Source organism: Astyanax mexicanus, chromosome 17 (genome assembly GCF_023375975.1).
Source record: "Astyanax mexicanus isolate ESR-SI-001 chromosome 17, AstMex3_surface, whole genome shotgun sequence".
In the NCBI taxonomy this organism is placed as follows: Eukaryota; Metazoa; Chordata; class Actinopteri; order Characiformes; family Acestrorhamphidae; genus Astyanax; species Astyanax mexicanus.
The window spans coordinates 47,474,212-47,502,159 of NC_064424.1; the positions used below are offsets into that span (position 1 = coordinate 47,474,212).

The 27,948-nt window shown below is 38.3% G+C and overlaps 1 protein-coding gene across 2 annotated transcripts; it reads left to right on the top strand.

Moving 5' to 3' along the window:
* onecut2 (one cut homeobox 2) lies at positions 1 to 27,321 on the top strand. Of its 2 annotated transcripts, none has more exons than XM_015606769.3 (2): positions 1 to 1,426; positions 26,981 to 27,188. In XM_015606769.3, exons 1-2 carry the CDS (start codon positions 261 to 263, stop codon positions 27,054 to 27,056), a joined length of 1,242 nt encoding a protein of 413 aa, XP_015462255.3. In that variant the 5' UTR covers positions 1 to 260; the 3' UTR covers positions 27,057 to 27,188. The 2 variants fall into 2 exon arrangements, with proteins under 2 accessions (XP_015462255.3, XP_007252814.3); XM_007252752.4 differs by having other exon boundaries at positions 2 to 1,416; positions 26,981 to 27,321.
* The last annotated feature ends 627 nt before the right edge of the window (positions 27,322 to 27,948 follow it).

Consider the following 27,948-nt stretch of genomic DNA (forward strand, 5'->3'; position numbering starts at 1 on the left):
CAAGCCCATCCCGGACAGCTCCAGCTGCTCCACCAGAAGACGTAGGAGGAGGAGAGGGCTCGGACATGGAGAGAATCAGCACTGGCCCGTTTGATAGAGATTGGTCTTTTTTTTTTTATTTATAAGCCAAAAAAAACCGCAAAACAAAACAAAAACCAAGAGGCCTTAGAACGAAGAAGAACCCAGAGGAGACCCAAGGAACCCGATCGCGCGTCCCTGGCACAAGAACTACACGCATTTTAACGGATCAGATGGACTGAATGAAGACTGCCTACAACGCCTATCGATGCCTGGCCAAGGATCTGGACGCTTACGCCATGAACCCGGAGATGACAATGGACAGCATTGGCAATCTGCACGGTGGTGGCGGGGTGGGTCATGATCAGGACCTGATGGGCAGCCCCAGCCCGCACCACAGCCGGGGCGGCGCGGGGGCCTCGTCCTTGCGGATACACCAGGACTTGGCTTCGGCGTCGTCGCGTCCGATGGTGTCCGGCATGGCCACGATCCTGGACGGCGCCGGGGAGTACCGACCGGAGCTCTCGCTGCCGCTCCATCACGCCATGAGCATGCCATGCGACACATCCCCTCCCGGGATGGGCATGAGCGGCACCTACACCACGCTGACCCCCTTGCAACCGCTGCCCCCCATTTCAACGGTCTCGGACAAGTTCCACCACCCGCACCACCACCACCACCACCACCAGCGCTTGTCTGGGAACGTGAGCGGGAGCTTCACGCTCATGCGGGACGAGAGGGCTCTCCCGGCCATGAACAACCTCTACAGCCCCTACCATAAGGACATGGCCGGGATGGGTCAGAGCTTGTCCCCGCTGGCCAGCAGCCCGCTGGGGAACGGCTTGGGCTCCATCCACAACGCCGCCCAGCAGGGCCTGCACAACTACGGCGCGCACGGCCACGACAAGATGCTGAGCTCCAACTTCGACCCCCACGCCGCCGCCATGCTGGCCAGGGGGGAGCAGCACCTCGCCCGAGGCCTCGGTGGCCACGGAGCGGGCATGATGCCCCACCTGAACGGGATGCACCACCACCACCACCACCACGCTGGGCACCCGGGCCACCCTCCATCGCACGGGCCCGTGTTGGCCTCCAGCCGGGACAGGCCACCCTCCTCCTCCTCCTCCGCGGGCGCCCAGGGCAGCGGCTCGGGCCAGCTGGAAGAGATCAACACCAAGGAAGTGGCGCAGCGCATCACGGCCGAGCTTAAGCGCTACAGCATCCCGCAGGCCATCTTCGCGCAGAGGGTGCTGTGCCGCTCGCAGGGCACCCTGTCCGACCTGCTGCGCAACCCCAAGCCCTGGAGTAAGCTCAAGTCCGGTAGGGAGACCTTCCGGAGAATGTGGAAGTGGCTGCAGGAGCCCGAGTTTCAGAGGATGTCCGCGCTACGGCTGGCAGGTAAGACAAGGTGGAGATTCCCCTACTCTCGATTCTTTTTACCAAAAGCTTGCGTTGCGTTTGGTTTTCTTTAAAGAAAAAAAAATCTCAGGTTTGATTTGGACTAAATTATGCTGCGTTGGATTAAAAAAAAAATCAAATATAAAATGTGAAATGTTTGCATTTCTTTAAAGAAAATCCATTGTTTTCTTTATTGAATGAGTAATATTTTTATTTGAATCAGTTTAAAAGAAATCCCCCAACCATATCCCTTATTAGATAATAATTACGATCAATATTAATGACAAGAGTAGAGTAGTGAGTGTTAGTACTGTATATCCAAAACACTACTTCAATTGATCAGATGAACAAAATATCGCAAAATTAAAGAGATAATATAATTGGCTCATTGTATTTATTTATTCTTGGTGTTAATATTTACTTGCTTTAAAACGTACTCGTTATTTTTTTAGCCTTGTTTATAAATAAACTGTGGCAGAGTGTGTTTATATATATATATATATATATATATATATATATATATATATATATATATATATATATATATATATATATATACATAATGGTTGTACCCTCTCAACAACTGGCTTTTCTTTAAAAACAGAAAATAATTATTATGATTTTGAAACGCGATTTGTTTTGCGCTTTAGAAAAAAAGCGCTATTTATAAGAAGGCAGTGAATAAATAGATGGAACTATCAGTGGCTGTTGGGTTGAAAGCTCTGGTAGTCTGGATCTTCTGTCCTTGCAGCAAGGTTGTTGCCCCCTCTAGCGATGGGCAGCGCATCTCCAACAGCCGCTTTCCTTTGTTCATGAGAAGAAAACAGGGGTTGATTTTCCTTCATCACTTTTTTTTTAGCGCTGATTAAAAAGCTTTGTTCTTGATTTAGATTTAAACTGGGGTTGGCGTTTGCATTGCTAAATGTTTTGTTCAGTTATATCAGGTATATTTGTGATAAAGCATCACAGGCAGCGTTTCTTATCCCAGGATGATTGTCTGGATGATCAGACTGTTGTTGTTCTGATGCTGGGTATGTTGTGAAGAGAATGAAAGGGCTGGAGAATTGGTAATGCAACGCAAATGTGATTTTAATCGGCAAAACCGCATTAGCCATTGCATGATGCAGATATAAAATTTATGTTGCATCAATATTCCACAGAAATCTGATGTTCTGAGAAGGCAAAACATTATGCATCACACCGTTCTCACGCTGTACTTAAAAATGCCTACATACCAAAGCACCGGCCAGTTTTATCAGCGCATACCATCGTGGCGTCCATCGATTATTCGAATATGGGCTAACAGCACATGTTCAATACATCCACGTAATGAAGTGGTGTTTGGATGGACGGCATGAAAAGAGTCTGTCTTGAGAAGACAGACTGAGATGGAGATGGAATGAGAAGAATGTCTTTTTCTTCGTGGAGGAAAAAAAACTACAATAGAATATATTGGCAAATATTTATAAATAATAATAATAATTTACCGCATAATTAACCGCAGTGTTGTTTTTGGTAGCGATTGCTTTTTTTATCGTGCAAAGTGCTCGAGAAATAAAAGCTATTTTGGAGGGGGATGGGGGTGATCAGCGCGAGGCAGAGGGGCGATTGAAAAGAAGAACAGAAGCTGCATCGGCTCAATGAATTATTGATAGAAATCTCCGCGTGACCCCTCAGCTCTCCACGTCACCTTGTCTTGGGTAGATTTGTGTTTTTGTCAGAAAAGCATTTTGAGTAAATCTTATGAAAAAAATATTTAATCCACACAGAATTTAATAGTATTATTTAATACTTTTCAGAATAAAGGATTCTAAATGGTGTTTGGTTTATGGGAAGAAAACTGAACAGAATTTATGTTGAAAGTATAGATTTAGATATTACCTTTAAAAATAAGAAGAAATGTTTAAGGGACTGGATATAGATGTTTTTTTAAGCAACATTTGTATAGTAAATGCCACAATTTTGCATAATCACGTATTATAATTAAGATATAAGATATAAAATATAAGATTAAATTAATGTGATGTAGGGGGATGCAAAAAGTGCTTTTTCTTACTGTAAATCAAACTTTATCAGTACTTTGATATTTCACACCTGGTTATACTTAAACTTATGTTTAAACATATCATAATTGGTTATTTAGATTATAAAAGATAGATTATGGTATAGATTTTTTGTAGAATATAAATTCTTAAAATATCACACATCATAAATCATAAATACAAGAACACATATTGGATTCCTATAATAACAGTATTGTTAATGGCACAATCACTATAGTACTGTTACAACCTGGTCTAACCGTTCTAATACATTAAAGACACATACATAACACATTATATATTGTGTTATTCAGAGTTACAGTAATACTATGGGAGTCTAGAACACACTAAGATGTGTGTTGATACGTTTCTAACAGTATCACTATAGATACTGTTTAGTAAATTGGATATGGTCATTCATGTTTTTTTGCATTTTACAAAGCAAAGATTGTTTCAATTAAATGTTTTTTTAGGAACCAAAAGAAAGAACAACAACATAAAGCAATGCTACTTATATCAATATTACATAAGATTCCTATAATAACAGCATAGTATGTTATTACCATAGTTATTATTATGGTACTAACGCTATAACCTTCAATCTTTTGGCACATAAATCCAATGACTTGTATAATATAGCCAGACATTAATAACCGTATTGTCAATTGGCATAACGACTATATAGTAATCAGTACTGTCACCACCTGGTCTAAGGTCTAGCCATAATAATACATACACATTATAGATTAATAAGACAATATTCTTCCATTCTACAGGGATACTAAGGGAGCTTAAAGCACAGAAAAATATATGTTTCTATGAGTTTAAATTTAACATTTTGCCACATTAATAACACTGTTGTTAATTGTAGTAATTACTTATTATATTATTGACTGCCTCATAAATACTAAGGTAGTTTACAGCATTGTAAAGTTATTTATTATTTGACGTTTATTACAGTATTACCACAGATACTGTTTAGTAATACTATAATCATAAATATAATGATTATATAATAATACTATAATCAATATTTTTATATTTCACATATCGGGATTTTTCTTCTTAATTTAGAGTGGTTTTTTTACAGAAACAAAAGTTGAACAACCTTTTGATGCTACAATCGTTTGTAAAAATCACATATTTTGGCACATAAATACATAAGCATTCTATAGGATTTACACTCTAACATTAATAACACACAGGAATGCTAAGGGAGTTTACAGCACAGTAAAAATATGTTTTCTATTTGTAGTTTATTACAGTATTACTAGAGATACTGTTTAGTAAAGTGGATATTATAATCCATATATTTTGTAATTCACATTTAGGGTTCTTTTTCTTAGTTTAAAATGTTTTTGCACAGACACAAAAGTTGTACAACCTTTTGATGCTACAATCTTTTGTAAAAATCACACATTTTGGCACATAAATACATATGAACTTCTATAGGATTTACATGCTAACAGTAATAACGCTGTTGTTAATTGATGTATTTACTGACTATTTGTGTCTTTGTTGTATTGTACATATAGTGTCTCCCATTCTTTTATATTATATATCTATTTCTGAGTGTGCTGTAATGTTGGGAAGGAGAGTAAGGTAATTTCAGTTTTCTGTATGTGTTGTACATGTATATGCAGTATTGATAATAAAACTACTTAACTTGACTATAATTGGCTGCCGAAGGAATACTAAAGGAGTTTACAGCACAGTAAAGTTATTTATTATTTGAAGTTTATTACAGTGTTACTACAGATACTGTTTAGTAAATTGGATATTATATAATCAATATTCTGTATTTGGGAGTGTTTCTGAGCTGGGGCTGTTGGTGCAGAGTTTAATCATATTTAGGAGGTCTACACTGTTATTAAGGTCGCTCTGGTGTATAAATGAGAGGAGCACCTGCAGGACAGGTACGTTTCTCCGGGCCCCGGCCGCTGATTTCAGCAGGGAAAATGGCCCCTGTCTTCACGCTGTTCATTTGGTCAAACCAAACGTGACATTTGACTCCAGGCTCATTCCTCGTCTCCCCTCGCGGCAATCAGCCCGGAGCAGCGGCGCGAGAGCAGCAGCCCCACCAACATGATGAAAAGGGACAGGAGGCATTAAGAGCTGAGGAGGGTGAGATTGGAAAAAGCGCTCGGCTGGCTGTAAAGTTACCTAAATAAATATATCTAGAACCTCAGCAGCACTGTTGGTTTTGAGGGTTGAGGCTCAGAGTCTCACAGGCTGAACTGTTTCTCTGTTCCTTAATGAAATGAAGACAGAAGAAGCTGATAGAGCTGCTGATCAATCAAACCCAGATCAGACTCAGCCTCAGAACTCAGATTACAATCACAATTCTGATTGATCAGCCTGATCAGGGTGATTAGTTTAGCAGAACAGGACTAGTTAGTCTTCTTCTAGAGTTTCTGGAAGGCAGTGAGACATCTTCACCAGAATGAAAGTAGAAAAAGTAGAATAAGAAGAAGTAGAAAAAGTGTAGGTCGGTTTGGTTGGTGAGACTCAGACTCAGACTCAGACTCAGCAAAATTATGTTTTTTTTTTCTGAAACAGAGGGTAAAACATCTCAAAGAAGCATTTAAATGCTTAAATACTTAAATGTTTAAATTAGGTCAGTCACCAAGAGAATTGTTTGTGTGATACACAATATTTTTGTCATTTTACAACCATTAAATGCCACTACATAATGATAACAGTATAGCATAAAAAAAAAATCATACGCTTTTAAAGAAAGCTAAATAAATCATAGTTTGGTAATGATATACTTATTTCTTAACCTTCTGCAGTTCACACTGTGTTTAAAGAATTGGTCAGTTTTTCAAAAAACAGAATTGGCTTAAATACTGTTTCCTATTATATATGTGAACAAAAATACAACAAATAAACACAACAGACGATATCACATGTTCATTTATTGTACGATAAATCGATAATGTAATTATTGTGACAGGCCTAGTTTAAATGTTTTAAGTGTTTGTTTTAAAGGACTAATCCCTTAAAACCCTGAATCATTGATTCACTTGTTAATGCTAAAGTGAAAACTTTAAGCTGTTAAGCTGTTTGTAGTTTAAGTATTGTAGTTTAGTATTAAAAAGTCTAAAGGTTATTTTGGATTTTGGACATGTTATGATAAATCTGATGAAATTATGATTGTAAAGAAGTTTGGGCTTAAAGAGATTAAATGCTTTAGGGTGTTAAAAAGTACTTTAAATGATTAATGGTTTAACAGTTCATATGGTTCTTTAAATGCTGGTTAAATGGTCTTTTATGGTGAAAAACAGCTTTGTTGTTGGTTACATTTTGATACATTGAAATAAAATGTATCAATTTATTCCAGACCTAAGGTGCAGAAAGTTTCCAATGTATACCATTATTCCAGTACTTTTACTATGACAACAAGATAACAAATGTTTTTCTCAAGGTAACAAAAGTTTTTATTTGGTTTTCTGAAGAATTCAGATATATTTTAAATTGTTTTGGTTTTATTACAAGAACTTTTCTTCAAAAAGAGAGTATTATAAGTTATAAACGTGTAAAAACTAGTTATTCTGTATAAGAAGTTATTTTTGTATAAGAAAACAAATAGTTATGAGCATTAAAGTAGAGAAGTAGTGTAGAGTAATGTTATGTTTAAAACAATGTTATTGCTGCAGGAAACAGCAAAACATATCTAAATAAAGTCTAACATAATTTGTTTAAAAAAGTGCAATAATAATTAGACATATTTAAGATTTTGAAGCTGGTCAGTTTGACTGAATATTCTTAATATATAAAAGTTCATTGCGCTCTAAAAAGGCGTAATAGCTTAGTTGTGCTATTGTATTCATAAACATATATGGCATATAATGGTGTTAAAATTATATATATATTTATATATATATAACAATATACAGCCCCAGCTAGAATCTTAATCATTTATGATTTTGTTGTAGTTGTTGTTTGTTTTGAGTTGGAACTTTTGTTCTTGGTTTTGTTCTTCACATTTTGAAAATTACTAATTTTTACAGATTTTTACTGGGTTTTCTCACTGAAGTTGCAGTAGTTTTACTGTGGGCTGGCTTTAGGATATTCTACACAGCTTTTTTATTTGATTATATTTGTGAATTTTATTTCTATATGTCTATATTTCTTTTTTCTCGTTAGTTCGGCTGATCTGAGACTGTGTGTAGACTGTGTGTAGGTGGAAACACTTTAATTTAAAGTAAAATATATGTATATATATATGTATAGAGTGTATATACAGGGCCTGGGGCTGCTGTATATAACCTCGCCGGGTTTATTTTGGTTCCTGAATTTCAGTCTTGGTGAGTTTTGTCACTTTCTCAGACGAATGCGTGTAGCTGAACGGTTGTGGATCGATGTTGGGGTAAATCTCTGGAAGATTAAAAGGGCATTAATGGCGGCAACCATAACACAACCGTGTGGACCCAGCAGGCATTGATCTGGAACCCGATCCGGACTTGTTCCGGTAAAAGCTGACGAAGGGAAGTTTCTTCCCAGCTTCCCAGCACGCCAGAGACTGACTCGGCTCGAGGAGAGGGGAAATATATAAATAATACAAATAAATAACAAACCTCTACTGCTGCCTGTGCTGTATTATAATCATATACCGTACTGGGAATGTAGGAAAATATGAATACATCATAAAGTATTGCAATAGTGTATCAAGATAAATTATTAGTGATTAGTTTACATGCAAATTATTAAGTGATTTTATACTACGACAGTTAAACAGTTAAGCAAAACACTACATATAATTACATAATACCACCTTGCTTACAGTATCACGACATATTGCAATATATTGCATCATATTTGTTTTTACGTCAGCAGTAGGGATGCACCGATTATTCGATATTCAATAACCAAAGTTATTCACAAACACTGTGAAAGTGCATTTTAATTTCATTTGTTAAAAATTGTGAAAAGAACAGAAAATCTATACTAAAATTTTATTAATTTTTTGACTGTATTATTATGCTTTACGGGTGTGCCTATTTTTAAATTGCAGTTTTGTTGTTGAGTTTTTGTGATCCTGTATCAATTTCCAAGATCAGTTTCTGAATCAGTTTCTCTGGTTTTGTTATTTATAGGTTTATGTTTGAGTAAAATGAACATTGTTGTTTTATTCTATAAACTACAGACAACATTTCTCCCAAATCACAGTTTTTTTTCATGCATCTTGGCATCATGTTCTCCTCCACCAGTCTTACACACTGCTTTTGGATAACTTTATGCTGCTTTACTCCTGGTGCAAAAATTTGGGCAGTTCAGTTTGGTGGTTTGATGGTTTGTGATCATCCATCTTCCTCTTGATTATATTCCAGAGGTTTTCAATCTTTTTTTTCCCATTTTTTTGTCATACTTTTTATCCAATCAGAACAGCGGGAGTCACTGTAACAAGAGAAGAAGACTAAAACACTGCCATCTAGTGGGTGGAGTTTAAACACATCACTAAATAAATCACTGTCTGCTACCAGTCTCTACATCTAAACGTTAATTAATGTAATTAGGAATTTAAAAGTGATACTGTGTTTTTAAAAATCAAAACAGTACTACAAAACAAAAACAACAAAAGTGATACTAATATTGATATATATTGATATTTTCGTACACCTTTCCCCAGTGTCAGCCTCTTTGTAATGCTACGACTGTTTCACTGTTTCAACTTTTCGTCCAATCAGAGCGTCAATACACAACAGGGAAGAATGACAACAATGGAACGGATGGAATGGAATGGTGGTTAATTAATTCCCACCTAATTAGCTGATTAACTCATCCAGCGAGAGAGAGAGAGAGAGAGAGAGAGAGAGAGGGAGGGAGAGAGAGAGGGAGGGAGTTTAATGGGCTTTTTTATGTTTTAGAAGCGAGATTCTCTTAATTCAGCAGATGAAGCTGCAGGAAGCAGGGAAACAATGCTGTTACAGATGGATCTGCAGGACAGTAGCAGTGCCTGCCTCCTCCTCTCCTCCTCCTCTCCTCTCCTGCTCTTCTCCTCTCCTCCTCTCCTCCTCTTTCTGCCGCTGGATGTTTAGAAATAATTGACTGTGTGAGTCAGATGTGCTCAGGGTACTGATGCTGCCTCTTCAGACTGAGCTTATGAGAGGCAGCATGAAAAATGATGGCAGATAATGGCCAGATAACTATTATCCTCAGTGTTTCAGCAGACAGGGCCTTCGCTCCGCAGCCGAGCCAGCGTGAAGAGCTCCAGTCAGGTATTAGAGGATTAGGATGGAGACGAGGGGTGGCTTATATGGCCCAAAAATAATAGCAGAAATATTTTAGGCTATTTTGTTATAATCATATTCTTGCTGATGTGGTAAAACACTGATAAATACTCCTTTATTAAATAATTTGTCTCTAAGGGTATTTTTTATTTTAAATTGAAAGCGTATTTTAAAATATTATAATTCATTTTTCAATATCACTGTCCTCTCACGATCTTCCCTACAGTGTCTAAAATATCTACACATTTTGACAGCATTGGTGTAATGTATTGACATTAACTTGCATTAAAAAAAGAATGAAGAGATCACTTCAGTTTCTGAATCAGTTTCTCTGATTTTGCTATTTATAGGTTTATGTTTGAGTAAAATGAACATTGTTGTTTTATTCTATAAACTACAGACAACATTTCTCCCAAATTCCAAATAAAAACATTCTCATTTAGAGCATTTATTTACAGAAAATGAGAAATGACTGAAATAACAAAAAAGATGCAGAGCTTTCAGACCTCAAATAATGCAAAGAAAACAAGTTCATATTCATAAAGTTTTAAAAGTTCAGAAATAATCAATATTTGGTGGAATAATCCTGGTTGCTTTTTAATCACAGTTTTCATGCATCTTGGCATCATGTTCTCCTCCACCAGTCTTACACACTGCTTTTGAATAACCTTATGCTGCTTTACTCCTGGTGATCATCCATCCCCTCTTGATTATCTTCCAGAGATTTTTAATTTGGTAAAATCAAAGAAACTCATCCTTTTTAAGTGCTCTCTTATTTTTTTACAGAGATGTGAGTATTACACAATATCTTAATAAACACTGCACTACTCTTTAGTTTAGATTTTGGAGATATTGATTGAGTTTATTGTTTTTGCCAAACGTTGTTTTATTTTTGACAGCTGAAGATTTTTTGGAGTCCCACAGGGTTCTATTTTAGGGCTTATATATATTTTACTGATACTACTGAATAGTATTTTTTTTTTATTCTAATAGTAATGAAATCAGTTCAGTGCCACATCCAGGGTTCAGAGGGTTCAATGGGTTAATCCAATCATGCTCATTAAGTCAGAACCTTGAAGATAAGGTAAAAAAAGAGGATCTTGGTGAAACGTCAGCTTTTTCTTGTGTTTTTCTTTTATTATCTCTCCCAACTGCTCAAACAGTGTTGCTCTGAAACGTCTGGTGATCGGGGGATAACTGTCAACACGCTCTCAGCCGGAGCAAAGGGCAGAGTTTAGTCTCTCAGCTCCCAACAAAAAAACCCAGCTGCATGGCTGTCAGCCGACGGACAGGACCGCTCAAGCAAAAACATGTTTTTATCAGACGGGCGGCGCTGAGGGTGGTGTTTTCCGGGCCGAGGGGGCGTCTGGAGGATTGGTCTTCTTTATTTCTGGCTCCTCCAGCAGGGCTGATCCGGGGTGCAGCACACTGAGCAGATACTAACACCACCTCTTACTGCTGTCAGTCTGGATCAGTCACATCCGTCTGCTGGAGGTGTGCAAACATCTCACAATAAGAATAACATCTCTATAAACTGTCAGAGGAAGACCAGAAACCCAGGCCTGGTATTGCTTATATGAGTCCTAAGGCTGTATGATTAATTATAGGACTGCATGATATATCGTTCAAGCATCGTCATCACGATGTGCGCATGTGCAATAGTCACATATCAGGACGTGTGATGATTTCACTAAAGGCAGTTAAATCAAACACGTCACGTTGCAATGTTGTTTTGATTCTTGACACAAGAAGAAGTAGATACACAGCGCAGTCTCTGTGTCTGTGTGGGTGACAGGCTGCTGCTGCCTAAAAATGCATGCACGTGGTTGGGCACGTGCTTGTAAACGTGAGCACGTGTGGAAAGCTGTGCTCCTCAGTCCAGCACAGTTTAGCAGCGCAGATATTTCCAGTTACAGCTGAATTCACACGTTTAATTACCTTTTAAAAAGCCATTTAAACGCCTGATTAAAAGGCTGATTATTGTTGTTTTGCTGTTTGAGTTTATCCTGCTTTCACTGGCGCTGGTGACAAGAGCTAGTGTAAGTGAGGTCTGGAGGGATGTTTGATTGATTAATTATGGTTATGGATTATGATCACCAACCCAACTCATCCCCAAATTTGAGGAATTCTGACTAGAGCTGCAACTAATGATTATTTTGGTAGTCGACTAATCTGATGATTTTTTTTCCGATAAGTCAATTAGTCAATTAGATTATTTCTATCATGTTTTACATCACTAAAAATGATAGAAACAGCTGAATATGAGATTTAAAAGGCATTTAAATGTTTGGATGTTGTTTAAACATGGAAAGTACTGATATTTAGTGAGTAAATACGTAATCTGTTGTGTTTGGGCACTTTTGGAGACACATTTCCCATTGTGTTTCTGTCTCCAGCACTGTGCGTAATGCGGTACTGTTATAAATTAATGATTAGTCGACAATGAAATTTATAATCGACAAATTTAAATAATTGACATTGTCGATTATATGGACTAATCGTTGCAGCTCTAGTTCTAACTGGACACTTAGACTTTCATAATTGTCTGTTGCTGTATCTTTAATGGGAGAAGCTATGATGTTGACTGAGCAGAGCTGCTGTTTAACCCTCCTCAGTATTATTTACCAGTTTGGCTGATTATTATTTCCTCTGCAGTGTTTTTACATCACAGAGTAAATCACAGAGCTGGATGACTGGCTGTATCTACAGCGATAACTCCGTCCGCAAACAAACCTTTGAGCTGCTGTCGTCATCAGCGTTGGCCCACTCGCCCCAGAGCCCGAGCCCCCCAGGATAGACTTTGGGCTGTTTTCTGCCTGATTAGAGAGAAATGTGCGAATGTAAGGACTCCCCCAGTCCTTCAGAGAGATTAGATGATACTGGTTCTGCTGCCGGAGCAGATGGAGGATCTGAGACTGGTGGAGAGAGAAAGCTGATACACTACTGAGCCCTGAGTGAAGGACTGAGAGAAAGAAAGAGAGAGAGAGAGACAGAGAGTTCAACATTATATTCTGTTTCTCTTTTCTTTCACTGCTGATTAGATCAGTAGTTGAGTAATAACAATAATAAACTTTATTTATAAAGCACCTTTCATAAATTAAAATGCAGCTTAAAGTGCTTAAGCGCTTTACACACAGAGAGGTAATCAGAATAAAAAGGATAAAAGGAAAAAGTAAAAAAGTAACAATTAGTAAAATTACAAATGGTTGTAAGACTGTGATATATTAAAATAAATCAAATAAAACAAACAAATCAAACCATAAAACAAAAAAAGAAAACATAACAATGTAAAAATCGATACATATATCGATGAATAATAATAATACAAATGGCTCAATTATTAAAACAAAGTTTATAAAAAATATGTCATTAGCTGCTTTTTGAAAACTGTTTCATAAAAAACAAAATGCTTTTTCTCCTCTTTTCTTATTAACTTTAGGTGCTTTAATCAGACTGGAAGAGCTGGATCTTGGAAATGTTTAATCAATCAATTGTTCTGATTGTTTATTGAGTTTTAATCACTGAGCTCATATCAGGAAAACAAACTGGATTTTCCTCAAAAGTACTAAAGCTTTAAAACATAAAACAAATCCTACAAACCATAATATATATTTAGTCTATAGATTTGTCAATTAAGCAAAGAACTGATCAGCCTAAACATTACCACCACCTTCTGATATCACCACTTGTTTCTTGGTTCTTGGTTCTTGGTGTTCTTGGTTCTGGAGCAGTGCAAGAACTGTGTTCTCTGGAATGATGGAGCTCCTTCTAATACTTTTGAATGGATTTGGGAGTTAACAACCAAAATCCTGACCTCACTAATGTTTAATAAACGTCTTCATTGGACAGTAGAGACAGTTACTCCAAGAAAAGAAGGGTACACTATATTTAATACCCTTGATTACGAAAAATACTTTGTCCACAGAGTGTGTTTTGTATTCCATAAGGAGGTCATGACAGTTCTACTCTTCACCCACCATCTCTCTCTCTCCCTCTCTCCATCTTTCTTTCTCTCTCTCTCTCTCTCTTTCTCTCTGCTTCTCAAGTGCCTGCCCCGCGCATTAAGAACATCCGCATATGCACAGAATGACACAGCTAAGTGCAAGGCTGTAACATAATGCATTTACCAAGTCCTTTTACTCCCTCCCTCCCTCGTGCAGACAAGCACACACACCCACACACACACACACACACACACACACACACACACCCACACACACACACACACACACACACACACACTCACACACACTCTCTGACAGAGTGCCTGGAGAGCGGCCATCCCAATCAGATGGTGGTCTTGTGAAATCTGCAAGCAGAGCCAAGGACATGCAGATGCACAGCAGCTCTGGTGTAGGGTTGGGTGATACGGCCTCAACATAATATCATTATATCATTATATCAGAATATTATTGTATCTAAATATCAGAATATTTTAGGGCATTTTTGTGATGACAAAATTGTTGTTGAACAGCCAAATCAAATTACATTATCAGCGTGCAGAACAGAGAGAGCTGTTCACACTGCAGACTGAGACATAACTGGTGAGGTAAAGTGAGGTAGAGTAATGTAGAGTGAGGTAAAGTGAGGTAGAGCAAAGTAGATTGAGGTACTGGGAGGCAAAGTGAGGTTAACTGAGGTTAAGTGAAGCAGAGGGAGGTAGAGTTAGGGAAAAGTAAAGCAGAGTGAGGTAGTGTGAGATACAGTGAGTTAACTGAGGTAAAGTAAGATAAAGTGAAGCTGAGGAAGGTAGAGTGTGGAGAAGTAAAGTAGAGTATGGCAAAGTGAGGTAAAGTTGGGTAAAGCACGTATAGTGAGGTATAGCATGAGGTAGCGTGAGGAGAATTACGGTAATGTAAGGTAGAATGAAGCAGAGTAAATTAGTACAAGGCAGAGCGTGATAAAGTGAGGAAAAGAGAGGCAAAGAAAGGCAGAGTTAGGTAAAGCAAATATAGTGAGGTAAAACGATGTAGAGTGAGTCAAGGTAGAGTGTAAAGTAGAGTATGGCAGAGCAAGACGAAGCGAGGTAAAATTAGGGCAGAGAGAGGTTGAGTTGACTAAAGCGAGGTAGAGTGAGGAAAAGTGAGGCAGAGAGAGGTAGAGCGGGGTAAAGTAAAGTAGAGTGAGGAAATGTGAGGTTGTGCCAAATGAAGAAATGTTGATAATGTGTCTGAAGGTGATTTTCCAGTAGAAAATGGTGGAAAAATGAAGTGTTTTCTACACCAGTCCAACTATACAGTGTCTCGGGTTAACCTGTCCAGTAGAGTTAATGGGACGTGGTGCTGAATCTGGTTCCCACCAGTTGGTTAAATGTGAAGTGGTGCCCTATAGGTGCCCATCACAATGAGATAAACTGTATTTGATCATAGAGGAAAATGTAATTTATTGTTAATGATGGAACAACGATTAAAAACTCTGATCATCTGTTCTAAACACACACTTTCTAGAATTCCCTTTTAATTTTTTTGCCCCTGCTCTTTATACAGCTGGAATCCGTCACTGATATGGTACATGCCTTCTCATACACTTCTCCATCCAATAGCCTGACAATACAATACAGTGTGTGTGTGTGTGTGTCAGTCTGTCTGCTGCCTCTGGTCTGTTATGTGGAGGTTTCACTCAACAGAAGGAAACATCATTGCTGCTCATGTTTTGTGGTGAAATATTGATCTGGAGCACCACCTCCCCCTCCCCACCCAACGCTCACCCCATCCCACCCATCACTGATCACTCCCGCACACACTCACTACTCTCTCACACACTCAAGCCACACAATTCATCAGTCACAATAGATTAGCATTCATCATACAGAGTTAAAACAGAGTTAATTACAGGTAGACTCTCTCACTGACCAATCACATCATGTTTATTTGGGTTTAGTATTCTAATATCCTGTATCTGTATCTGTTTCTCTGTATAATTTATTATTCTCCTTCTTGTTGTCATCCTGTCCTGTTTGTAACAAAAGTCAATGATCCAGAAGTATTAGTCATGATCCTTACAATAATAATGCACTCCAAATATCTCCATATATTCAGGATTAACGTAAAATAAATTATACTGGACAGATATAATATTTGCATTTTTATTTGAGGTCTGAAAGCTCTTCATCTTTTTTTTGTTGTTGTTATTTCAGCCATTTCTCATTTTCTGTAAATAAATGCTCTAAATGAGAATATTTTTATTTGTAATTTGGGAGAAATGTTGTCTGTAGTTTATAGAATAAAACAACAATGTTCATTTTACTCAAACATAAACCTATAAATAGCAAAATCAGATCCTATCCTATCTATTTAAACAGATAGGAGGCTGGTCATTGCCAAGATGGCCGCCAAGGAAACTGACTTGCCTATAAAGACTGATAATATAATATAGATAATAATGCACCACAATCACAGCATCACACTTTCAGCATCACTTATGCTCACTCATATGGATATATCCCTCATCAGACCTTAGTTGTGATCAGATTTCAGCTGTTTGGGCGGTTTGGGCCCAGGCTTTACAGATCCAGCAGATCTGCTGCTTCTGAAACATCACTCTGTTCCGGGTCCTCCGTTACTGTGATCGGTCTCTGCGCCAAACATTAAGCGCATCCCAGCCCACAGCAAACAAATGGAGAAGGAGCCGAGCCTTCCCAGCGTTTGCCGGTCAGACTGCACCTACATGTATAATTCAGAGCAATAACAGCTTGGCTAAAGCATCGTGTTCCTCTCTAGCCGGGGCGTTTCATGCTGAAAGAGCTGCACTGATGAATCTGCCCCGGCTCATGTGGGAACTCTGCATTAGTGTCAGATTCTGGGCATTTATAAACATGCAGCAGACTGCGTAACATCATCAGCAGCAGCAGCAGCAGCATCCATAACCGTTTAATAGCAGGAATAGCAAATATCCATTAAACCAGAGAGTGGAAGTATTTCTAGCATCACTGTTAAAAAGCCTGAAGCTTCTGCTGATGTTCCATTTCAGATTAGATGTCTGTTCCGGGTTCAGTGCCGCCTTAAAGTCGTATCAGAAATATCATACTGTACACTCATCGTTAAAAAACGTATAGCTGAACACATGAAGGAATGAACAGACAGGAATGAAACTCGGTGGGTAGTTGTAGCAGTGAGTTTTCTTCAGTGTTGCTGAAGTGCAGCGTTTGTCTTGGTGGACCAACGCATCCGTGTGTGGAGTCACAGTGTTCCTCACCAACATCAACAGTTTATTTTTACACATCACATATCCAGAAGGCCTGTTGTCATGGTGTGGGATGCTGTTTCGTACAATGTATGATCATCTTTGATCTTTACAGGCATTTTTACAGCCCAACGTTACTTTAATAATGTCCTGCAACCAGTGGCCCATCTTTTCTAACTCCTTTCTTCAAGTGCAATATTCCAGCAGGACAATGCTTATCCGTATGCTGGTTTGTTATGGTTAACTGGTTTTGGTAACAGCCTTTACCTGGGATATACAGGAGTTGGAGAATGAAACTGAAACACCTGGTTTTAGAGCACAGTAATTGATTGTGGTGACGGACAGTTCTGGTGGAAACAGGAGAGTTGAGGTGCACATTGAATTCTGCGTGATTTGATCAGCCGTGGTTTTATATTTTTTGGATACAATCCGGGTTAGCACCCGAACATCCCTTTCAGACAGCTTCCTCTTACAGCATCCACAGTTAATCCTGTTGGATGTGGTTGGTCCTTCTTGGTGGTATGCTGACGTTACCCTGGATACCGTGGCTTTGATGCATCACAAAGACTTGCTGTCTTGGTCACAGATGCTCCAGCAAGACGTGCAACAACAATTTGTCCTCTTTTGAACTCTGGTATGTCCCCCATAATGTTGTGTGCATTGTAATATTTAGAGCAGAACTGTGCTCTTACCCTGCTAATTGAACCTTCACACTCTGCTCTTACTGGTGCAATGTGCAATTAATGAAGATTGAACACCAGGCTGCTCCAATTTAGCCATGAAACCTGAAATCCCACACTAAAATGATGACAGGAGTTTCAGTTTCATTGTCCAACCCCTGTATGTTGGATAGTTTTTTCTGCATTTGCTATAAAGCCCTGGTAAATAAGAGTCTATTCATGGTGTATATTAAAATCTTTAGGGTTAGGGAACAGATTATTTGCATTTCTGATGTTCTGCAGGTGATTTGAGCTCTGGCCTCACAGATCTAGTCATTTGCTGGTTTTAAAACATCACTCTGTTTATATAATTCTCTGTTTCTGTGATTATCAGTCTCATCTGTTGCTTTATCAACTGGTTTTGGTAGCAATGCTAACCTGGAACATTTGTCATAAAACACTGGTAATTCAGGTGTGACAGTGGGACACCATGTACATCTTACAAGGTAAATGTTTGCGTGAGAAACACACATAAAACAAGCACTCTGTCTAGATTTTTAGTTTTTGGCCTACTAGTATGGCATCTATGAAGAAAATCATAACTTTTGTCAATAAAAATGTTTAAATAATATTAGAAATGTAAATTACTAACATTACTACAGAAAATTACATTAACATTTTATTTATTTGTAGTATTAAAATGTATTATAATTGTTTATTTTTTTATTGGTTTAATTTATATAAACACAGTACATGTAGCAGAAGCATTGCTGCCCTGATCACAGGTGCTGTTATATTACATATATAACAGATTAATGTATTATATCTGTTGTCTTGTCGGCAGCAGGTAATTCATTCATACGCTTGTTATCACAATAATTACACCTTTTTTCAAACATTATATCAATAACAGTGAAGGCTACAGACTGAAACATCGTGTTCTAACATCTGCCGGATGTACGATATTTTAATATTTGGTGCCGCGCCGCCGTATCTGTAGGGTGTTGTGCATCTGTTATTGGAATATTGATCGTTTTTCTCAGCATTGTTATGGGATTTAAACAGATTGTGAAATGAAACACACAGCGCCTCTGGCCTGTTATTAATTACTGAAGTCGTACAGACTGTAAATGAACGGGCTGTACGGCGGCGCTGGTTCTGCCGGACCGCGGCGAGGCAGTCTGTCCTCCGCAGCCGCAGACTGGAGTCCAAAAGAACCGCCGTACAGACCCATAACATTGATTTACATCGGCTAGAGGAGAAAGATACACCGGGAGAGGAGCTCTTACTCATTTGATGAAAGGCCAGGGAAGCCCGGCGGTATCGATCCGATTGATTTAACCTTCCCCTTTTAGAGAAAACCCCAAAGTTGACCCATCCCCCTCCTCCCGCTGTGGAAACGCTGCGTCCCATTTGAATAATTATAATTATATTGCTTTTTGGTCGGACTGTAATGCACTCTGTGAGAGGCGGCTGGGGATGTGTGTGTGTGTGTGTGTGTGTGTGTGTGAGTAGCTCTTTTGTTGGATGTGTGTGAGTGTGTCTAGGCCTGGCATCGTACATAGCAGTTCAGGACAATCGTAGGTTTTTCTTTGATTTTACCAATTTGAAAACCTCTGGAATATAATCAAGAGGAAGATGGATGATCACAAACCATCAAACCACCAAACTGAACTGCTTGAATTTTTACACCAGGAGTAAAGCAGCATAAAGTTATCCAAAAGCAGTGTGTAAGACTGGTGGAGGAGAACATGATGCATAAAACGAGATGCATAAAAAAATGTGATTAAAAACTAGTTATTCCACCAAATATTGATTTCTGAACTCTTAAAACTTTATGAATATGAACTTATAAATGCTGTAAATGAGAATATTTTTATTTGGAATTTGGGAGAAATGTTGTCTGTAGTTTATAGAATAAAACAACAATGTTCATTTTACTCAAACATAAACCTATAAATAGCAAAATCAGAGAAACTGATTCAGAAACTGAAGTGCTCTCTTCATTTTTTCTTCAGAGCTGTACATACTATATACTAGCCAATGTGCTCATGGCAAGGCCATGTGAATTACAGGCCTTGTGAGTTGGAGTGAGGGCTGATAATAATGTCCAATAATCATCTAAATGAAACACATTACAGTGTTTATTTGTGTAGGAATGCAGACAGCTTGTGCAGTTAATCCAGTTATTGTTATATAAACACTCGTTTTCCTGGATTACACATATTAACTCCTAACCAAGGCTGTGCTGCTGCTGTGCTGAGGATCAGCAGTGAATAAACACGCAGTAAACAGCAGAAAGAGAAGCTGCTCTTATCTGATCTCGCTCCCTGGTGAGATAATTAACATCGCTTACCGTCATTTGGAGAAAATAAGCTCATTCAGGTTTATCTGCAGCAATTAAAACCTTAATTCCATAGATAAAGCATAAATGAGCGTGCTTTAGTCCTCATATTCATCCTCATTATTACTGTTATTAATCATTCCTCTCATCTGATTCTGATTTCTAACTCCACAAGATTCATTATTCATATGTATTTATGCTGCTACCTTAGAGGTGTGTATATTTATGCAGATGTGCATTATGTATTTGTATCAAATATATCTATATTTAATATTTATGCTGCTACATTTCTATATATTTAGATACTTTTTACTTACTTGTTTAATACTGCAATATCACCTATCACGTTCTTAAAATTTGTGCTGCTATATAACACGTTAATATATTTTTATATCTAATGTTTCTTTTTTTCCACTATATTCGTGCGAGACCATGCAACGAAATTTCATTCTGACTACACATGTGTATTATGAATGACAGGGCCTTAACTTGATGATTAAAAATCATTTTGATTATGTATCATGTTTATAAGACCTCAGACTACACAGAAAATATATATATTTCAGCTGCAAAATAAGATAAATATTAGAGGGAATGACAATTATTTATTATTTAGAATATAAAGCAAGTGTCTTCAGTCCCTTGAAAATGTCAGTTGTGATGGTTGTGATTTTATTGATGATGTTTATAAGGTCACTTTCCAGAAGGCAGAATTATCACAAGATAAACATGTTTAAATAGCTTTAAATAGTCTAAAATAGATTTTTAGACGATATCGAAGAAAACTGTATAAAATATAGAATAAGGTCTTTAAAATAAAAGCTAACATTCCTCTATATCTGTAATAATGTAATATTAATCTGGAACATGTTATTAATGCACATTTTTGAAGGGATATGATTCTGAAAGATGATACCTGCAGTGTCTCTTTGTCTCCAGCTGAGAACATCTTCAGATTCAGCTCAGGGTTTAAATCATCACAAATGAGGCTGTGTGTTAAAGGGTATGAATTATCACAAATGAGAGAGAGAGTGTGTGTGTGTGTGTGTGTGTGTGTGTGTGTGTGTGTGTGTGTGTGTGTGAGCGTCTGTAATGGGCGCCTGGAGCAGAATGGCTGTAGACACTCATATTACTCTCCTACAGCTCAGCCTGTTTATATGGAGAGAAGTTAGTGAATAGTGCCATCTACTGACCACACACACACGCACACACACACACACACACACACACACACACACACACACACACACAAACACACTTGCATACCGGTGTGTGTGGTGTTTGTATGGTATTATGGCATTTTTTTATTTTATCTGCTAGCAATATTATTCTTTTTTATATACATATTATCTGTTTTTCACTTTTCTCCATGATGTAAATCTGATCATTGTTATTTATATTCTGTATCAGAATGTGTCAGTTGATTTGCTCCAAAACGATTTGGAATTAAATCTTTTTTACATTTACTTTCATAGAAAGTTTAAAAGGTTTTTAGCATTTCTGAGAAAAGAGGATTATGCACTGCAGTGATAATATATATATATATATATATGTAATATTGTGGCTGCACAATTCATTCTTTCTGCATTGTCGTTGTGATGCACAATAGCCGCATTGTAGGACATGAAAGCATTGCTGTTTTTGATGTTTTATATACAAAATATATACAGCTGTGGAAAAGTTAAGTTTCTCTGATTTTGCTATTTATAGGTTTATGTTTGAGTAAAATGAACATTGTTGTTTTATTCTATAAACTACAGACAACATTTCTCCCAAATTACAAATAAAAATATTCTCATTTAGAGCATTTATTTACAGAAAATGAGAAAAGACTGAAACAACAAGAGAGCTTTTTTACAGAGCTGTATGTGCATCGTTTCTGCATCTGGTAAAATGTAGGAAAAATTCCTGTGTTTTTAAAATAAAGCCTAAATTTACTTGCTATCAAATGTAAACAGTGGGACAATAATAAACTAATAATTAGAGATCAATACTGTGTTTTTTTTTTTTCATTGATAAAGTATGGCAAAAGTAAATATTGCTATACTCTGATATATCAAAAATATTTTTTATAAATATTTGATCACCCCTAGTATCATCATAATAACAGCAGTTAATCCACATAAGGCTGAATCTACTCTTGGTAAAAGGGATTAAATGAGTTTAATCAGAGTGATCAGTAGTATCTGGAGAGGTGAGCGGGCGTCTCTCCCGCAGGTTAGTGTGGGTTTGGGTTCAGAGTCTCTGCAGTGTGACCGGTACCGGTCCGGCGGGCAGCAGCCCCTCTGCAGTGCTTTCCTCTGGAGCATGAATTATACATGCTGAATGTGGACGACGTATCGGTGTGCATTTCTCTCTATCAAATATTTAACCCAGCTGAGCTCTGAGAGGACACTCCTGTAGCGCAGGATCAGAATCACTGCTGGAGTCTGGAAACATCCTGTACCTCTGTCTATAGACCCTCCACCCATTAAAATCAGGACCAACTCAATTTCATTCAGCATCTTATCCTAAAAATAAAAATAAGAGCTTCAGGATTATTCACATGCTGCGGCATACCTGTCAAGTCTCCCGTTTTGGCCGGGAAACTACCGTATTTTACTCCTCTTTCCCGCCGTCCTCCCGTATTAGTATTTTCCCGTAAATTTCCCGTATTATATTAAAATAAAAATATATATATTATTGAGGAGACAGGGCACTGACCGCTCTGTGTCTCTTAACCAATCGTGGAGCCGATTCAAGGAGAAAGTCCCGCCTTTCAGGAGAAACAGCCAATCAGCTTGCAAAGGAGGGTCAGTGTGGGGAAGCCCCCCCCCCCCGTCGCTGTGAGTTCAGGCAGCTAGTCGGAGCAGCTGATGTTAAAACAGATCTGGATATACAGCGATTTTTCTAAAAGAAAGGTAACGGTAGGCTAATCATGTAAACTGTGATGATATTTTTCTGATAGCTGCTTAAAAATACTCGTCTCCAAAATAAAACACACAGATTAAACCTTTTAAAATAAAAAAATACAGCTTGTGACTCAGTTTAAGCAGAAATGTGGAGAGGACCGAAATTAACTGAACTGATCAGGGGTGGAGTGATCAAAAGGAAGAAGTATTAATTAAAATTTATTGTGCAGGCCCCTTAGGACTAATTTTTACTGATGAAACATATCTGGTCCATGTCCTTTTAGTAAAAGCTCATGATACTATTTTTAGGTCACCAACAGTCATTTTGCAGAATTTGTGCACCCTTTGTTCAATTTTAAATCCATTAAATAAATAAAAAATATATCATATAAAAGAGTTCATTTATTACAAAAAAGACATGAAATCTTAATTTTTTAAAAAATATATAGAAAAGGGTTTTTAATTTGGCTGTATTAAAAGAATGACATATGTAGGAATGTCCACAACATTTCAGATTCTGATAATCTGATTGTAGTGTGTAAGTGGTTCACTTGTGGTTATTTTAGATTTTTTGTAAACCTGTCTTAAAATGTAAGGGATACTGAACCTTCGTTGGGCTGGTGGGACGGCTTTAAGCGTACAGAGGAAAATATCCCTTATTTTTAAATCTAAAACTTGACAGGTATGTGCTGCGGTCACATAGCGTCAGAGCTGTGTACTGACTTTAACTACATGATATATTACAATACTGTTAACAAGGTATTTTACTGACTTTTTGAATCTAATGACATCCCGGCGTTCAGTAGCTCCTCCATTTCCACTCGCTGTTGTGTTTTTAACATGGATCTCCGTAGAAACTGTGGCACGCCCAAAGTGTACAGTAATTACGGTGCGCGGCAGTGGACAAATATCTATTTTATTAAAGGCGAGGTGACAAAACTCAGAGATGTGCGACCGGATGGGACTAAAATTACCGGAGGAGCACGGAGTTCAGAGAAAAACAGTAAATAATTCAGCCTGTAATTTTCTCAGGTAATGTCTGAGAAATAAAACACTGACATGATCGTTCTGGACGGGAATAAAATCACAGAGGATAAAAACCCCCCATAAAAGAGAAAATTACCCAGAACCCCCTGAGATACTAATCCCAACTGAATAGGACTAAAGGAACACATTTAATCTATTAATGAAACAGTATGGTTCACTGAGCCACTTGAGGATGCCCCACAGATGCTCCATAGGGTAAAATAAAATATTTAACATATGTAAGGGGTATACTCACTTTGGGCAGATACTGTAGATACATAGACAGACAGAGGAAGAAGAAGCTATTCATTTTATATGTAAATGCCCTTTAGCTGTGTAAAAAAACATGTATCGTAAGTGTGTTCAGTGTGTTCAGTATGTGCTGACTGCAGGAAAAGCCCAGGAGCAAGAAACACACCAATTCTCACATAAAGCTGATTTAACAGCGCTGGCCTGTTCGCTTTCTTTCTGTCACAAACCGCAATAATCATCGAGTAAAGGAAGGATCTGGACATGGTGACAGAGAAATAAACACACTGCACTCCTCACACACTCCTCCACACACAGGCCTGTGTTTATTTTCACCCTCCCGCTGACTTTCTTCCTCTTACATAATAGTTTTGTACTCAATCGCGTACTTAACCTGATTTATATTGATCGTGCCCGGCCTCGGTTGTGCATACTTAATTCAGAGAGGTAATCAAATCAAATCTTAAGCCCTGTGTGTGTGTGTGTGTGTGTGTGTGTAAAGCTGCTGGAGCAGTCACACTCTATCATTCTGTCATTAGGTTTAAGCCACACACACACACACACACACACACCGGGCAGCCGCCGCTCTCAGGCCTAGTTTATGGTTCCTCTGATCTGTAGCAGAACATCATGTTATCTCTAAAATGAAATTTTCTCCTTAAGTCATTTTGCAGAATTTTTATTGAAATTTGGGGAACACATTTTAGAAGCATTAATTTATTGTATTTTACACTGACATCAGGATATCCAACAGTGTTATCGCATGTTGCATTTTTTGTCCATATCGTTCGCCCCTACTTAGCTTGCATATGTGTTGCTGTAGATAACATTTAGGTGATATTTTGGGGCGGGACTTGTTGTTAAGTAGACAGGGGGATTGGTTCTAGGGGAGGTTGGCTATGGGAGTATGGAATATGTCTCCCTTTAGTTTGATGTTTAGGCTGTTTTATTCAGATAATGTTCTGATAATGTTTTATATTCTCTGTTTTACATAAATCCAGTCTAAATTAATTCCATCTCTCTGCCTTTCTGTGTTTTAAATCTCTTATACATGTATGGAGATGCCCTGTTCCTGATGTTGCCCAGCCTGGCTCTCTATTGCCCACTGTGTCATAAATTAGTAGCCTACCTGTTACATTAGCTTTAGCTATAGCTCCACATTATCTTTCTGTACTGTTAGCTTTAGCTATAGCTCATATTAATTCTCTGTACTGTTGTTTTGTTCCGTTATTTGTTTGTTGTTTGTTATTTGTTTGTACTGAGGCGGTCGACCCGAGTGGGATGGGTTCCTCTGACTGAGTCTCGGTTCCTCCTAAGGTTTCTTCCTCTTAATTTAAAGCAAATTTAAATTTTCCACAATAATCAGCATCTCTGTGGTGCTGCTCATAAGAGGTGCGGACCTGTTTTTCTCTGTAAAGTTGATTTGTGACAAATTCTGTTGTTAAAAGCTCTATAAATGCATTTGTGCATCTATGTCAGTAATGGGGCTGATTAAAGTAGCTGAATGTATTCATTAGAACTGGGGTGTCCTATATAGTGTAGCTGAAGGTGTGGAGTAAAGCAGGTATTGTTAGTAGAGGTACAGGAGCATCAGTGTTAGAAGATGCTGGTGTTTGTTTACGGCCTGATCTTATAGTAATTGTCTCGTCATCAGTGAAGGTTTCTTGTTTATGGACTCATGGCTCATGTTTAGCAGCAGTTACTCTGCTGTGTTCAGGGGGGTTTATTGCTGTACTGAACGCCGCCATGCTGCTCTGAACGCTGTGATGGTCGTTATCAGAAAACTGGGCCTTTTGACCCTGAAAACTGGTCTGATAATGAGCAGCAGATCATGAGTTAAAGCTTCTCTCACTGCACTCGGCTCCCGACCCGCTCCGGCCTCAGCCGCCTAAAAATACCCCGCGGCCTTTCCTCCTGAATCCTGGGTCATTTGGGGAATCGCTGCGGCCACAGAGGCAATTACCTGGAGGGCACCTCAGTTCTGTTCAGATAAGCCAAAGTCCTGAACGATTCCTGCAGAAAAAGACATCGATCTGAGCAGAACTCTGACTAACACAGATCCTCCTCCGGCGCTGAGATCACAGAATTAAAACACATCATACTGGATACGTTTTACCTGCGATTTTACCTGCAGTGCGTTTACAGTCGTCGCTTTTACTATCAGATGAGGCTCGATCCTGTAGTGATTTTAATCCAGTATGTATTGTGTGCAATAAATGAATGAAGTTTGAGTTTAAAGTCAAACTAGAATAATTGTAGAACCAGTACTTTAAACCAGTATGAATCTGCAATGTGTGCTGCTTTTAAAGTCAAACTCCAATAATTGAATAATATTTTAATCCAGTATGAATCTGCAACATGTGCTGCTTTTGACGTCAAACTCTAATAATTGTTGAATACTTTAAGTCCAGTATGAATTTGCTATTTGTTTTAATGCAATATGAATCTGCTATGTGTGCTGCTTTTCAAATCAGTCTATTATAATTGTAAAATACTTTAAATCCAGTATGAATCTGCAATGGGTTTTAATCCATGATGAATTTCCAACATGTGCTGCTTTTAAAGTCATACTTTAATAAGTGTGGAGGTGTAGAATCATTCAAATCCAGTATGAATCTGCATTGTTTAGTTTTTACATATAGAGTGAATTTAAGCGAGTATTAATCTGTAGAGGGAGTTTAAATCTGATCCTGTTTTTTTAATGGAAAAAGCACTTATATAATTCAGAATATTTAGTATAAATTATGTATAAATTTGCTTAAGGAACATTTTAAAGCATCTTTATTTTTAAGGGCGTGTCGTGTGTGTTTGTGTTACTGCTATTTATATTTAACACACGATGTTTACATTTCTGCTAACTCATGTCCCTCTCTCTTCTCTTTATCTCTCTCTCTCTCTCTTTTTATTGCTGCTCCTGGAAAAAAATGAAACCCAAAAGCCTGCAAAAGAAAAGAACAAGACTCCAGCAAGGAAAGGAGCAATACACCAAAGAAATCCCGCCTGGTTTTTACTGACCTCCAGCGGAGAACACTACTGGCCATCTTTAAAGAGAACAAGCGTCCATCCAAAGAGATGCAGCTGACCATCTCTCAGCAGCTGGGACTGGAACTGAGCACTGTTAGCAACTTCTTCATGAACGCCCGCAGACGGAGCCTGGACAAATGGATGGACGAGGGCAGTCCCGGAGGAGCCTCGTCCACCTCCAGCACTTGTACCAAAGCCTGATTCCGGAAAGCGGTGGACGGGGGGATGGGGGACGCACAGGGAACGGGGGGAGGATGGGGTTGGGATGTGAGTTGGGAGGGGGGGTGGGATGAAGAAGGATGCAGCAGCAGCAGCATCAGTCCGGGTTATTATGTTGCTGGGATGGGTTTTGTGCGCCAGGGAGTGGGATTGATTGGGAGGGTCCAGTCAAAAAAATCACCATTTTCCAAAGAAATTCATTATTTTCTCGGGTGGAGCGAGGACGGGAGAGGGGCTGCGTACTGGCCGACATTACACACATATAACATACAGTATATAACAATATAATAACTTCATAATAACATCGCCGTTCATCCGCATTAAAAAACATTCAGTCGTCATGTGAGAGAGAACAGGAACATCAGTACACTGCCTGTACCCTGGCATTCGCTTTTTCAAAAATGCTTGAAAATTCTAGAAATGCTAGAAATGATGTCAAACCCTCAAAATCAAACGAAAAAATAAGAAAAACATAAACTGTAAAAAGTGAGCTTTGAAAGTATTGCAATAGTACACAACAAATAACAAACATCAACGTACAAAAATGTCTGAAAGTTGGAATTCAACTGGCGCCAAAGGTTCCAAACACATTTCCGTAACTGTGTCTCACTCGAGATAACCTTAAACATCCAAACTTAAACACTTAAACGTAATCTTTTAAAT

What these genes read in the sequence shown, in the direction of transcription:
- onecut2 (XM_007252752.4), top strand. Translation starts at nt 261, where the DNA reads ATGAAGACTGCCTACAACGCCTATCGATGCCTGGCCAAGGATCTGGAC. An exon ending in GTCCGCGCTACGGCTGGCAG is followed by an intron (nt 1,417 to 26,980) that starts GTAAGACAAGGT and finishes GAAACCCAAAAG; the next exon opens with CCTGCAAAAGAAAAGAACAA.